Source organism: Nicotiana tomentosiformis, chromosome 3 (assembly GCF_000390325.3).
Source record: "Nicotiana tomentosiformis chromosome 3, ASM39032v3, whole genome shotgun sequence".
NCBI classification, from domain to species: domain Eukaryota; kingdom Viridiplantae; phylum Streptophyta; class Magnoliopsida; order Solanales; family Solanaceae; genus Nicotiana; species Nicotiana tomentosiformis.
Window position 1 is genome coordinate 75011429 of NC_090814.1, and position 15790 is coordinate 75027218.

The following is a 15790-nucleotide window of genomic DNA, read 5'->3' on the forward strand; positions in this document are numbered from 1 at the left end:
TTCGATGCAAGAAAGTTACTTCATAACAACAGGGTTTCGATAGGAAAATTTGTAAGAGCCAAATGGTCAAAACGAACCATGCTCGTGTAGGTTGCTCGATCCCGGGTACAAAACATGAACACATGTACAATTACATAAAAGAAACATCTTCTTTGCCGATATCTCATGTCTCAAAACTCATCCTCTATTTCATGATCTATTATGCAAACAAGTTTGAGGATCAACCATTACCCCATTAATCGGGGACTGCCAACCAATAAATCAATGAGGCCAAGCCCCACACTAAGCCTATGGGCTACCTTACTTCGAGTTCGAGCAAAGCCCTCACACGACTACTAAGCCTACGGGCTACCTCACTTCGAGTTCGAGCAAATCACTCACTCGACTAATAAAGCCTACGAGCTACCTTCCTTCGAGTTCGAGCAATCACTCACTCAACTATTAAGCCTACGGGCTACCTTACTTCGAGTTCAAGCAAAGCACTCACTCGACTAATAAAGCCTACGGGCTACCTTCCTTTAAGTTCGAGCAATCACTCACTCGACTATTAAGCCTACGGGCTACCTTACTTCAAGTTCGAGCAAAGCACTCACTCGACTAATAAAGCCTACGAGCTACCTTCCTTCGAGTTCGAGCAATCACTCACTCGACTATTAAGCCTACGAGCTACCTTACTTCGAGTTCGAGCAAAGTACTCACTCGACTAATAAAGCCTACGGGCTACCTTCCTTCGAGTTCAAGCAATCACTCACTTGACTATTAAGCCTACGGGCTACCTTACTTCGAGTTCGAGCAAAACACTCACTCGACCAATAATAGCCTAAGGGCTACTCTTACTTCGAGTTCGAGCAAAGCACTCACTCGACTAATAAAGCCTACGGGCTACTTTTCTTCGAGTTCGAGCGATCACTCACTCGAATATAAAGCCTACGGGCTACCTTTGTTCAAGTTCAAGAAATCACTCACTTGACTACTAAGCCTAAGGGCTAACAATTATTCTGAGTTCGAGCAAAGCACTCACTCGGTTATAAAGACTACAAGGTCTGAATTCGATCAAAATGCCTAAAGCCTCGAATTTATGGAAATTTTCATAAGGCATGAATGAAACAAGATCTTCACAAGGCAGAAAATAAAACAAAGACAAGTCGGGAAAGGAAAATATCTTTATATATATACAAGAGTGTTTACAACGTCCGAATAGGACCCTACACAAAAAATAGGAAAAAAACTCTTAAGTCTCCTGGTTATCTCCGGAGGCGGTCTCTTCTCCATCTAGCTCCTCCCCGCTCTCAGACCTACTCTTGCTACCATCATCATCATCGTCATCATCGGCTTAGAGCTCTTTAGCCCTTTTTATCTCCTCAGTGAGTTCGAAACCTCGAACATGGATCTCCTCGAGGGTCACCCTCCGAGATTGGCATTTGGCAAGTTCAGCAACCCAATGTGCTCGAGTTTTAGTGGTCTCGGCTGCCTCTCTTGCTTGTACCTGAGCAGCTTCTGCATCGGCCTGATAGACAGCCACGAATGCATCCACGTTGGCCCTTGATTTTTCGGCGTCAGATTTGGCCTTGGCAAGTTTGGAGGCCAACAGTTCCTCGAGCTCCTCTATTTTTCTTGCTTGAACCGAGCTCTTCTCCTTCATGCTCTGAAGTTAGTTTTTGGGTGATGATAATTGGGTCGAGCAGTTTCTTTTTCTGCGGCAAGACGGTCCATGCCATCTTTCCATCCCAAGGTATCTGCCCTTATTATATCGACCTCCTCACGAAGCTTCCCAATCATCTCAAGCTTCTGCTGCAGCTGTGAGATCGAAATATTAGCCACCGTTCCAGAATCGAGCCCATGGGCTTTTAAGATTATCATTACCTGCTCGGTCAGGTCAGTCTGGTCTTGATGAGCCTTGGCCAATTCAGCTCGAAGGTCCTTGATTTCTTCTTTCCTTTGTTCGAAGAGGAGTCTAAGGGCGTTCCTCTCCTCCGTGACCTGTCGAAGGTCGGCCTCGTACCGACGCAGCTCAGCTCGAGATCGAGAACATGCTTCTCGATGAACCGCTGCGACCTACAAAGAAAGAAGAAAAGAAGTTAGAAAAGAATAGCAAATATGAAAGTGGTATCAACGAAGGGAGTTAGAGCTTACCCGATTCAGAGCTTGTTGCACTTCACAGAAAAGGCCTGACATATCACTAGGGCCAGCAACATCCTCGACACCAGTAAACAAATCATGGAAGGGGTCCTCCGCTTCATGAGATCGGTCTACCTCGAGGGCCCCCAAAGCTTGGGCTTCCCGAATCGCCCGTTCGGAAAAAGAAGGGAGAGTGGACGAGTCTCCGATTATTATTGCCCTAATCGACTCGCTTGGGGCGTTCTCCTCAGTTTGGAGAGCTTCAGGACCGGCCCTTTCAGATATACCCACCGTTTGTTGACTTCGGTGGGAAGCATCCTCGATCTCTAATGATTTGGGGATTCTACCCGAATCTTTCTCCGATATCCCCTCAGTTCGAGGCGTAGATTCATAAACCATCATCGATCCAGCTGCCATTAGGGCATCAATGCTTTTCTTCACTCGGGCTACCAGTACGGACCCGTCAACTTCTTCTTCTTGTTCGTCTCTATCCCTCAGACGCCGAACGGATTCTTCGGTGAGAGGGATAATTTTCCTCCTCGGCTTACGAGCCATCCTTGTCTTGGATTCTGGATCCTTAGAAGTAGAGGCCCTTTTTCTCTTATTGTCCTTCGTCAGTTTCGAAACTGGGGCCGAAGTCTCTTTCTCACCAGACGGGGGCCTCATGACCGCATCTTTGCCCAAGCCTACGTACAAGAAAATTGGTTAAGTATATGGAAAACATTCTGTTCGAACCAACAAAGGCATGGAAAATAGGCTTACCATGATTTTTGGCCTCCCATCGGCCCTTTGACAAATCACACCACGAGCGCTCGGCATATATAGAGGTCGAAGCCAAGGCCTGTACCCAACTCTTAAGGTCAGGAATAGCACCGGGCATCCAAGCTACCACTATATCACAAAACAAAATAGATATCAGGGAGAAAGAGACGAAGGAGCAAAGCAATAAAAGCTAACAGTCAAAATATACTTACGCTTCATGTTCCACTCCTCAGGGAATGGAATCTGCTCGGCCGAGATTAGATTGGAGGTCTTCACTCGAACGAACCTGCCCATCCAATCCCGGTCTTTGTCCTCGTCTATGCTCGAGAAGAGCACTTTGTTAGCCCGGCGCTGGAGTTTTATTTGCCCACCTCGATAGAGGCGGGGGCTATACAGTCTGATAAGATGGTCGAGGGTGAAAGGCATCCCCTCGATCTTGTTCACAAAAAAGTGGATCAGAATAACAATCCACCAAAAAGAAGGATGGATTTGGCCTAGGGTTATTTGGTATTGGCGGCAAAAATCGATAATGACAGGGTCAAAAGGGCCCAATGTGAAAGGGTAAGTATACACACTTAAAAACTCTTTCACATAAGTAGTAATATCTTCTTCGGGAGCCGAGATTATCACTTCTATTTTCTCCCAATTACAATATTTTCTCAGCTGCTCGAGGTGTCCCTTAGTTATCGAGCAGATATACCTCGATACTGGTTCACATCGACCAGGCACCGACGAGACTTTATCGACCTTAAAATCGGAGATAAGAACACATGCCCCTGGAACACACTTCTCAGGCCGTGGTTCCACCGGTGTATTGACGGCGGCAGACTGTGAAGAAGAAGCTTTTTCTTTGTGAGGAACGATTTTTGATATTTTCGCCATTTTGGATTTAAATATCGAAAAAGGAAGGAGATAACAAAGATCTGATATTTTAAAGAAAGATTTTGCAGTAAAAATCACAGAAGAAAGATTTTTGCAGTGCAAAATCACAGATTTACAGATGAACTCAGAAGATGAAAGAACTTTAGAAAATTTGGAGATTCGAGATGTAAAAGTGATAGATGGTAAAGAAAGGGGTTATTTATAGATTGAGCAATGTTGGTTCAGTATCAACAATGGCCGACCATCGTCTGACACGCATTAAATGCCTTGGTAAACTAAACCGACGGGACAGCTATCACGTACGTCATGATTGAGCTCAATGCAAACGTCAGTATATATCTAATCGTACTGTTGGAAAATTATGTCGTTTCTCGCTATATCCTTCCCGAGAAACGAGGGGACTATCTGTATACGGTCAAAACCGAGTTCGGCCTTCGAACGACTGGTCGAGATGGAAACATAATGGACCGAAGAGCATCTTCATAATATCGGGATGAGATCCGAAGCCAGGTTATCGAGCTTCGAGTTTCAGGGACCGATCAATTCCGAGCTCGAAGTCATTATCGAGCTCGAAGCCAAAATTGAACTATGATGCGAAGCGATGTTATCGAGCTTAAGAGTCAAAGACCGACCAATACTGAGCCCAAATTAATAGGGTCAATATCGAGCTCGGGTCAATATCGAGCTCATAGACAAGAGTTGTTACAGCCGCACTAAGAAAGGGAATCTCGACGGAAACTAGGGAAAAGCTGATTTATCATGGGTTTTCCATTATGTATTTTTAATTATATCCAAAGTAGGATCCCTCCACTATAAGAGGGATGGCTATTATTCCTGTAAAAGGGATCCATCAAGTGATTCATACACTGTAACTAAAATACTATTGATACATTCCTATATTGGAAGATTATCCTTTGGAGCTTCATACATCATTTTATCTTGCTTGTTCATAAATCATCCTCTTTTCAACTTTGCTTATATTTCATCCTTTACAGTCAATATTTGATATTTTTTTCCCTTTACTATTCATGTCATGTTATACCACGTATCCTTAGAACTACATACAAATTTAACTCTATCCGTTTTTCGGGTAAACAGTAACATAAATTGAAATGACAAAAACTTGAGAGGAAAAAAAGGGGAAAAAGTTATGGAAAAGATAAAATCAATTCGTGATCAATGAGACTTACCATATAACTGGAAGAATCCACAATTATTCATATATAGATAGATGGATGGACTGATTTTTTTTTGTTATAAGTAAACTAAATATATATTAATCCTTGTGCCGTAGCTAAAAGATTTACCAAAAAAAATGCTATTTTATAAATGAAAGAAGGAGAAGTTACTAAGAAAAAGGACAATAAAAGGAAATATGAACACACCACAGATTAGTTAGCCTTGAACCTCCGTGAAGGGCATCTGAAAACATAGAAAATCAAAAAGGTTAAATACCATAAACACAAAGTAAGGTAATAACTGCCATAGCCGCCTCACTTTATTATTTTTAGAGAACAAAGTTGATAATTTAACATGATCAAGAAAACAATCAACAAAAATGAAAGCATATGTTTTGGTGAGTGAGTTAATGAAAATGAGAAAGAATCTAGGAGGTTAAGAGAAAGAAACCTCCACCTTGGGAATACGTAACCCTTTGAAAGGAAAGTAACTCCTCTAAAAACTTTCATGTCATACTCACAGTTACCTCAATCTCATATTTACACAACACCACTTATAGTTTGAATAGAGACATAACTCATACGTTACATTCCTTCGGGGTTACATCCGTTATGTCTTTTGGTGTAGCCAACCGTTTATTTACATTTTTTTACCCTCTGATTTTTTAGGAAATTGGTAGGAAAAGGCCAAAATATTGACAAAGTAGATAAATACCTTTCCAAAACAAAGAGAGGTGTCAAGTCAGCACTTTTTTCCCTCTTATATATATATATATATATATATATAGATCCTTATATTCGCTTTCTGTTTACTATCTTTTTGGGCATTTTCTTTTAATTAAAACCTTCTTTTTCCTTAACTTTGTAGTTACGTTTCATTGCAAAATACGGAAACAACATAAATGTCACGATCCGAAATTTTTACCTTTGGGATCTTGATGACACTTAACATTTCACTTGCTAGGCACGCCAACGTTAGAAATAGTTTTTAGCAATTTTTTAACAATTCAAATTAAATGATAACCAAGAAACTGAATAAATTAAAAAAGAGTGAGTAAACTAAAATAACAGCGATATCCAGATACAATCCCAGAACTGGTGTCACAAGTACACGAGCGACTAGAGTACTACAAATAAAAGTTTGAATGAAAGCATAATTGTCTGAAATAAAGTAAACATCTAGAGTGATGTAGAAGGGGACTTCAGGGCTGCGAACGCCATGCAGATGTACCTCAAGTCTCCATCAGGCACCGGATCCGAGTAATCTACTGACCGCCGATGGGACCGACTCCAAAATCTGCACAAAATGTGCAGAGTGTAGTATGAGTACAACCGACCCCATGTACTCTGTAAGTGCCGAGCTTAATCTCGACTAAGTAGTGACGAGGCTAAGGCGGGTCACTTACAATAACATATACGCAGTATGGTAGTAATAATAATAATAATAATAATAATAATAATAATAATAATAATAATAATAATAATAATCAACAACAATAATAATAATAATAATAATAATAATAATAATAATAATAATAATAACAATAATAACAATAACAATAATAACAATAATAATAATAACAATAATAACAATAATAATAACAATAATAATAACAATAACAATAATAATAACAATAACAATAAAAAAGCAAAACAGGAAAGGTATGGAAGTCAACTTATGAAAAAAAATTCAACTCTTGTAATCAGAGAACCCGAAATAACCGATCTCGTAATTTCATGTAGCAACACTGGAAATCAACACAATAACAACGATGAATACAAAACACACAATCTGTTGCGGCTCTCAACCCGATCCCACCGTATAACACAATCCTCCCTTATCTCACCAAATCAATATCAAGCGTAACATATAAAATTCGTTGCGGCGCGTAACCCGATTCCACCATATAATCATAATCAATATCATAATCCTCCCTTATTTCACCATATAAATATCAAAATCACATGTAAAATCTGTTGCGGCATGTAACCCGATCCCACCATATCAATATCAAATCCTCCCTTATTCCACCATATCACAACCGTTGCGGCGTGCAACCCAATTCATAAACAAATTCAATAAATGTAATCAATCCAACACTCAATTCACAAGAATCTCTATGATTAATGAATATGAAGCAAAGCAATAAAGTAACCCCATACCAAATCAAGGAATGCTATAATTAATACAAAGCAACAAGACAAGCCAAATATATGACATTTAAAGTGTACAAATAAGACAATTAAGGTAAGTAGCAATTAATGATGGAATCAAGGAAGAAACAAAAATTCCAATACAAGAGTAAGTAAATGACAAGTAGCAAATTACGACATAGAAAGCAATTTAAAGTATGTAACAGTTAAGATATAGAATAAGATAATTAATGAAATACGGGAAAGCATGGAAACAATCATTTTGACGGCGTATATACACTCGTCACCTCGCATATACGCTGTTACACACGTAATTCACATAACATATAGTTCAAGGGCTCCTAATTCCCTGAAATCAAGGTTAGACCCAACACTTACCTCGCTTCGCAATCAAATCAAAGCTCTACCGGGGCTTTTCCTCTAAAATCCGCCTCCAAACTAATCGAATCTAACCAAAATCGACTCAATATTATCAAACAATGCTAGGGAAATATATTACAATAGATAAAGCAAGGATCTTTACACTTTTTTCAAAAAGTTAACAAAAGTCATCCCCAGGCTCGCTTGGTCAAAACTCGAGATTCAGACTAAAGCTCAATTAACCATTCACCCACGAGCTCAATTATGTGATTAGTTTCGAAATCCGACCTCAATTTGATATTTAAATCTCAATTTTACAAAATCCCAAATTTTTACCCAAATCCCTAATTTCAACCATGAAAATCCTAGATTTAATGTTGAAAATATTTGGAAAGTAATGGGTAACTGAAAAGAAATGGATTAAAGTTGCTTACCAATATTTTTGGGAAGAAAAGCCTCTTAGAAAATCACCTCTAGGGTATTTAGGGTTGAGAGTTTGTAAGAAATAAGTTAAATCTCGTTTTTCTCAAATCAACTCCGTTTTGCACCAAATGTTGCAGACAAGTCATAAATAGTGAAATGAACTTATACCAAGTTCCGAAACTGAAATCTGAACCCGGTAGCAACAAAGTCAACCTAAGGTCAAACTTAGGAATTCTTTTAGCCTTCAAATTACTAATTTTCAACAAATTACGTTAAATCAAGTTAAGGACTTCCGAATTCGATTTTGGATATACTCCCAAGTCTCAAATCACGATACAGACTCACAGGGACCGTCAAAACACTAATTCGAGGCTGTTTACATAAAGTATTGACCGTAGTCAACTCAATTCATTTTCTTAAGGTTAAATTTCACATTTTCATTAATTTTTCACATAAAAAATTTGGGAAAAGACAAGGACTGCACACACAAATCGAGAAAGGCTAAACAAAGCTATTCGAGATCTCAGAATACAGAAATGAAGGCTAAAACTCAAAGTGACCTATCGGGTCATCACAATAAAGAGGACACAAAGTGGAGTAACATATTTGATAAAGAGCATGAAAATGAGAAGCATCATTGTGAACAATGGCAGAGTCAGAATTTTCACCAAAGGATATCAAAATATAAAAATATGGATACACTAAAAAGTTTAGAAGAGTCAACGTATAGTAAATATACATAAAATAGAAAAATGTATCTACCAATACAATATCATTTTCCGGCGAAGGGGTATCGATTGACACCCCTTGATTGAATGTGGCTCTGCCACTGATTGAGAAGAATATCATTATGCTTTCATTTGACTATCAAAATGTGGACAATTGTCCAATGTAGCTCTACTTATATACTCTTCCCCAGTTTCATTCAGAGGCGGATTCAGGTTTTGAAATTTATGAGTTTTGAAATTCATAGCTTGTTTTATTTACTGAATTTATAATTAAATATTTATACATAATATTTAATGAATTTTCTAATATAAATGAAGGATCAAAGCAAAAACTGTTGAGTTCGTTCCAAATCATAGTTAAAAAAAATGTACCGAATGTTATATATAGCTTCGTCCCGGTTCTAGGTATGATAGTAAAGATGGCAAAAGCTGGGAAATTCGTACATAGAATTTTCATCAGAATTCAAAAGGTAGAAAATTACTTGTTTATTGACAAGGAAACTATTTATTATGCTTTTTCCAGACTCTGCCTTGTCTGTATTCCTTATATTTATTATTTACCCAAAAATCGGATAACAATTGAATTTATACGTGGTTTTAAGGATACGTGATCTAATTTGATACAAAGCAAGAAATCAAATTTAATATGGAAGAATAACTAGAAAAACAAATACAAACCATGCATATTGAACAACTTAAACCTTCCAAGGTTAATTTTCTTCGAATTTAGATGTGATATTATTGAAACCAGAATAATATGAACAAAGCTGAAAAAATAGTATCTTGTACTATTAAGTATGTTACAATATGTTACCATGAATTACTCGGTTGCCTTTATATATTGAGGGAGATGAAGCTTTTAAACTATTATTTTATAAGAAATTGTGTAGACCGTTGGCTCTTTTTTGACTTAATTTTGTGATTTTTTCCATCATGATTGATTAATGGCGAGAATCATGGATCCTTGTCGAATGAGTTGGCGAAGCTTTTCCTCGAAGTCGTTAGAAGCAGGATCGGTCGCACCTTTAGTAAACTCGAGGGCAAGTCTGCAGGTCTTTGTCGAACTTCAAACCTCGATATCGGGCTCGGTTTCATGTGTAACTTTTATCTATTGCAGATGTGTCGAACCTGGTCTATTGTTCCACATGCTCGATCAAGCATCGTGCTCGGTTTTACCCATATACAGATAGTCCCCTTATTTTTTGGAGAGTAATCAATAAAAAATGATATGAACCTTCGGTCCTTACTCTGATAAACTATGACGATGACGATGGATATATGACGTAGGTGATAAGAATAGTGAAAATGTCCCGTCAGTCCGGTCTTCGAGGCATTAAATGTATGTCAGTTGACGGTCGGCTACCTCGGGAGATGATACGCCGCTTGAGGAACCTATAAATACCCTTTAATCCGTTTGTTAGAACTTTTACGCTCATATCCTTCTTTCGTTCTAAGAACTTCATCTTCTTCATCTTCTGGTTTTCTCATTGCCAACCTCAAAGCTTCCCCTTTTCAACAGTCTTTTTTTCTTCATATTTTATAAAAATGGCAAAAACTTCAGAGTCTGTTCCTAAAAAAGAAACACCTTCTTCTTCAAAACCTTCTGAAAATGCTCCTTACGCTGCTACTGAGGAACCCTCTCTGAGATCGTACATCCCTACTGGGTGCCCTACTGTGGCCGATTTCAAAGTTGAGAATACGCCCATGGTACCGGGTCAATGCGAACCGGTCTCGAGGTACATATGAACGATCACGAAGAGCATCCTCGAAAAGGTCAAAGAGGACTGCAACTGGGTAGACAAACTCATAGTGGTTCCTACCTCTGAAGAATCAATTACCACCCACGTTGAGGGTTTCTTAAGCGTTTACACTTATCCTTTCACGTTGGGTCCTCTAGACCCGGTTATCATAGCTTTTTACAAAAGGTATGATGTGACGCTTGGGTAGATACATCCTTCATTTTGGAGGATCGCTATTCTGCTTTGATTCTTTGTGAGAAAGGTCAAGGGATGCCCATTCACCATCAACCATCTCATGCGCCTGTACAGCCCTCGACTTTGCCTAAGAGGGTTAATTAAGCTCGCACACCAAGCCACCAAGACCTTATTTTCGAGTACCGACGAGGATTGAGACAGGGGCTGGCTAGGTCGATTTGTTCGAGTGAGGACCTCGAACTTAATACTGGATGCGGCTATGCCATTTCCCGAGAAATGGAACATGAAACGTAAGTTTAGCTCTGCCTTCGGTATTCTTTTATTACTTTTCATTCAGTTGATTTCTCATTGATGTTATGTAATGTAGTTGTCGCCCTAATGCCAAACCCCATTATTGAACTTAAAGAGTGGGTCGAGGGCATCGCGACACAAAAACCTTACTACGAGCGTATATGGCGTGAGCTCTCGAAGGGCCGATAGGAGGCCCGTAATCATGGTAAGGATTTTTTCTAATAATGTATTTGATCTCATTTTTTCATCATCAGTCTCTGATCCATTATATTTTTGTTTTGTAGGTTTAGGAAAGGACGTGGAGATGAGGCCTCCCTCAGCTGACGATGATATACATGTCGACCCCCTGTTCTGAAACAGGGTAAAGAGAAAAAGAAAAGAAAAGCTCCAAGTCCCTCTGCCCCCGAAAGGAAAAGACCGAGGAAGCGACTTACGCAAAAACCTAAGAAAACCAGCGCCCGAGAACTTTCATCGGATTCACTCAATCGTTTGAGGGATGAATCTGAGGAAGAAGAGAATTCTGAGTTAGTGGCCCGCATGAGAAACGGCTTCGAAATACCTCGAGCTATGGAGGCCGTTAAGAAACAGCGGCTGAAGTTTCCAAGAAGGTTGAGACCAATTTGTCCCGAGCCGGTGCGGTCGAGAAAGAAAATATGACCGGTACATCCAGTCAGAAGATAACGCACCCAAAGAGGCACTTAGAGTGATTGACCTTTCTGGGTCGCCTTCGTTTACAACTTCTATGATAAACGAGGCCTAGGCATTGAAAGGTAACCTCGGCGAAGGGGCCCAAGGAGTAGCCTATTCTTTTCATAATTTTTTTGACAGCCTAGATTCCACTACTTTAGAGGATGTAACCGGTTTGGGAGACCTACCGGTACCAAGGAATATACCTTCCTCGGGAGCTGGTGGATCCTCATCGAGCCCGAATTTAGTGAATCAGTTCCCTACCCCAAGTGTTGATCCTACTCAGAAGCGAGCAATGTATATGTCCATCCCGAAGGACGCCTGGGTTCTTTCCGCTCCTGTGGGAATTGCTAGTTACCTTCAGTGCTTGTTGACCGAAGAAGACCAAATCAAAATGAACGAGGTAAAGGTGCTATGCCTTTTCAACGATGCTCAACAGATGCTGAATCGGGTAATTTCGCATATACCTTTGTTATATACTAGATTTAATAGTGAATAATCCTAACATCTTCCTTTGTGTTTGCAGGCCTCGGTGCTTCATCATGAGGCCTTTCTCCGATACCGAGAGGAGTTCAAGTGCCACGAGGACAAGCCTCGAGAGCTTGCCGAGAAGAAAGATACTTATAAGCTTCTTAGATAGAAGCTTCAGGCCGATTTAGAAGTGGTTCGGAAGGAGTATGCCGGTTTGCTTGAGCAGGTAATACGAATATTCCATCTTATCGATGATGATTCAGATACTTTGGTTAACGACCCAAAACTACAGGCTCAAAAGAGACTTGACCAGGTCGGACAGCTTCAGGTAAAAAATATGGACTGTCTAACCTCGGAAAAAGAAACTGCCCGGGCACAATTGGCTTCTGTTGAGGTTCAGCTTCAGGTTGCAAAGGAGAAGAATTTAGTGCAGGCCACAACGATCGAGGAACTCTAATCTCAGCTCAATTTAGCTATTTATGGCCAAGAGAATCTGGCCAAGGAGTTCGAGGATGCCAAGTTAGAAGTCATTGCAACCCGAAATGAAGCTGATAAAAGGGTGTCCCAACTCAAAGTTGATGCCGAGGATATACATGAGTAAGAAAATATTATGGTGAAGCATGCGTGGTGGGAATCCCTAAGGAAGACCCTCGAGGGAGTCCATGCCCAGAATTTTGACATATTGAATGAAATTGAGAACGCCAAGACATGCGAAGCCAATTATCGAAGGCTAGCCTTTCCCAAGGAGGATTCCGATGCTTCTGAAAAATCGGGCGAATCCGGTGGCGAACGAGACTCCAAAGGCGATGATGCAGTCCCTGTGAAGATTAGGTCGTTCAAAATTTTGTATTGTTTCTTTTGTTGAGGCAATTTGGCCTTTGTATATGACATGTAACATGTCTATTCAGCCTTTGTTTATATATATATATATATATATATATATATATATATATATAGGGTCTCTTTCATAGCTTCCAAATTTCTTCCTTGCTTTATTATCTATTTTCAAAGGTCGAGTTGCCTTAGCATGAAATAAATAGGTTGTGTTCGAAGGTTTGAACAAACCTTACCTTTATCACCTTTTTGGGTTAAGGCCAAATAGGCTTCATGCGCTTGAGTTTCTTTCACTCGGACTCACCTTAGCCTTTAAAATCGGGCAATGCCAAATAAGTTTCATTCCTTAGCCTTTAAATTCGGGCAATGCCAAATAAGCTTCATTCCCTCGAGTTTTATTAACTCGGACTGACTTAGCCTTTAAATTTGGGCAATGCCAAATAAGCTTCATGCCCTTGAGTTTTATTAACTCGGGTTGGTCTTAGCCTTTGAATTCGGGCAATTCCAAATAAGCTTCATGCCCTCGAGTTTTATTAACTCGGACTAGCCTTAGCCGTTGAATTCGGGCAATGCCAAATAAGTTTTATGCCCTCGAGTTTTATTAACTCGGAACGGCCTTAGCACTTAAATTCGGGCAATGCCAAATAAGCTTTATGCCCTTGAGTTTTATTAACTCGGGCTGGTCTTAGCCTTTGAATTCGGGCAATTCCAAATAAGCTTCATGCCCTCGAGTTTTATTAACTTGGAACGGCCTTAGCCTTTAAATTCGGGCAATGCCAAATAAGCTTTATGCGCTTGAGTTTTATTAACTCGGAACGGCGATAGCCTTTAAATTCGGGCAATACCAAATAAGCTTTATTCCCTCGAGTATTATTAACTCGGAACGGCCTTAGCCTTTAAATTCGGGCAATGCCAAATAAGCTTTATGCCCTCGAGTATTATTAACTCGGAACGGCCTTAGCCTTTTAAGTTAGTCAATTCCTACAGTCTCCGAGTGAAGTGAATGTTTGGACTCGGATTAAGGTGGCCCTTGGGCTCTACATTGGTCGGCAGTTTGCCTTTAGGCTCGATGCCTAGTCCCCGAGTGAATTTCATAACTCTAATTTAAGATTTCCCTCAGGCTATTAAGCGTGGGAAATTTCTTGAGAAATGCAAGAAACGTTTTTGAAGACGAGATATTTATCTGCAAAGAAGAGTCTCTTTTTTTATTCCTATGCATAATAGTCATACATTTATACACGTTTTGTGCCAGGGCTCGAGTGATTTAAGCGGGCACGGTTCATTTGACCGTTTGGCCCTTACAATAAATTGTGTTGATCGAGGCCTTTTTTCCTCGAAGTTGAAATGCCATGTTAATTTCGACATCCTCAAGGATCGGCCTTTGATTCTAAGTTAGCACGATTTACTTGTTGCCTCGTTAAAACCCTTGCCGGAAAACCCATTTGGGACAAAACTGTTTATAGGGAAAAATAATGCAACACGTGCTTTTAGATCTAGGATCGCGTATCATACTTTGTAAGTTGTGTGCAAGTGTAAATTTGATATGTAAAAAATAAAAATAGAGAAAGAATTGGGGTCGTACCTTAGCAATAATATCGTTTTAAGTGAGATATATTCCAGTTGTTTGGTAATTGCTCTCCGTTCATTGTTCCGAGCTTGTAGGATCCTTTTCTGGTGATCCCGATAATTTGGTACGGTCCTTCCCAGTTCGGCCCCAATTTCCCTTCGTTCGGGTTTCGGGTGTTCAGTGTAACTTTTCTTAATACTAAGTCCCCAGTATTGAAATATCGAAGGATGGCCCTTCGATTATAATATCTCTCGATCTGCTGCTTTTGGATGGTCAAACGGACAAGGGCGGCTTCGCGCCTTTCATCTAATAGTTCCAAGCTCGCACTCATAGCCTCGTCATTTGATTCCCTTGTTGCATGTCGGAATCTAATGCTTGGCTCCCCGACCTCGACCGGTATTAAAGCTTCGGTGCCATAAACCAAAGAGAACGGGGTGGCCCCGGTACTGGATTTCGAGGTTGTGCGGTATGCCCATAGGACTTCAGGTAGCATCTCCTTCCATTTTCCTTTGGCGTCGATCAACCTCTTTCTGAGGTTTTGGATTATGATTTTATTGGTGGATTCTGCTTGTCCATTCCCACTAGGGTGGTAAGGAGTGGATAAGATTCTTTTGATCTTATGGTCTTTGAGAAACTTGCTTACTTTGCTGCCAATAAACTGTTTCCCATTGTCGCACACAATCTCGGTTGGTATTCTGAATCGACATACGATGTGGTCCCAGATGAAATCGATGACTTATTTTTCTCTGACCTTTTCATACGCCTGTACTTTCACCCATTTAGAAAAATAATCAGTCATAAATAAAATAAATTGAGCTTTATCGGGTGCCTGAGGGAGAGGGTCGATGATGTCCATACCCCATTTTATGAAAGGCCATGGTGACAAAACCGAATACAGCGGCTCCCCAGGTTGATGGATCATTGGAGCGTGCCTTTGTCATTCATCGCATTTTCGAATTCATTTGCATCTTTTTCCATGTCGATCCAGTAATAACCGACTCTGATTATTTTTCGAACCAGTGATTCGGCGCCTGAATGATTTCCATGGTCCTAGACATTTTTCAAGTGGACCATCGAATGTTCTTCTGAACAAGGTTCCATCTCCAGCCAGGCTAAATCGGGCTGCTTTTCTACGCAGTGCCCTCGATTCTTTCATGTCTGATGGCAAATTTTCTATCCCGAGATACTCCACGTACTTTTTCCTCCAGTCCTAAGTTAGGATCGTCGAGTTTATCTCGGCATGGCCTTATTCCACTACCGATCTCATAAGCTGCAAAACTTCCCCTGAATTAAACTTGTTTTCTTCGATCGACGATCCCAAGTTAGCGAGGGCATCGACTTCGCTGTTTTAGTCCCTAGGTACATGTTGCAAAGTCCATTCTTTGAACCAGTGTAATGCCA

At 40.2% G+C, this 15790-nt stretch overlaps 1 protein-coding gene across 1 annotated transcript; it reads right to left on the reverse strand.

Moving 5' to 3' along the window:
- Positions 1-1190: 1190 nt before the first annotated feature.
- On the reverse strand, positions 1191-4406 carry LOC104115876 (uncharacterized). The gene is made up of 5 exons (XM_070199419.1): positions 3093-4406; positions 2881-3009; positions 2134-2804; positions 1864-2055; positions 1191-1797 (listed from the first exon to the last, which is right to left on the reverse strand). The coding sequence occupies exons 1-5, from the start codon at positions 3760-3762 to the stop codon at positions 1639-1641; spliced, it is 1821 nt and encodes a 606-aa protein (XP_070055520.1). The 5' UTR covers positions 3763-4406; the 3' UTR covers positions 1191-1638.
- Positions 4407-15790: the final 11384 nt, after the last annotated feature.

Excerpts from the sequence above, each read along its gene's own strand:
- LOC104115876 (XM_070199419.1), bottom strand. The coding sequence starts at position 3,762 with ATGGCGAAAATATCAAAAATCGTTCCTCACAAAGAAAAAGCTTCTTCT. Across the intron at positions 3,010-3,092 it reads TGAGGAGTGGAACATGAAGC|TGGTAGCTTGGATGCCCGGT; the intron begins GTAAGTATATTT and ends TTTGTGATATAG. Across the intron at positions 2,805-2,880 it reads ATGGGAGGCCAAAAATCATG|GCTTGGGCAAAGATGCGGTC; the intron begins GTAAGCCTATTT and ends TCTTGTACGTAG.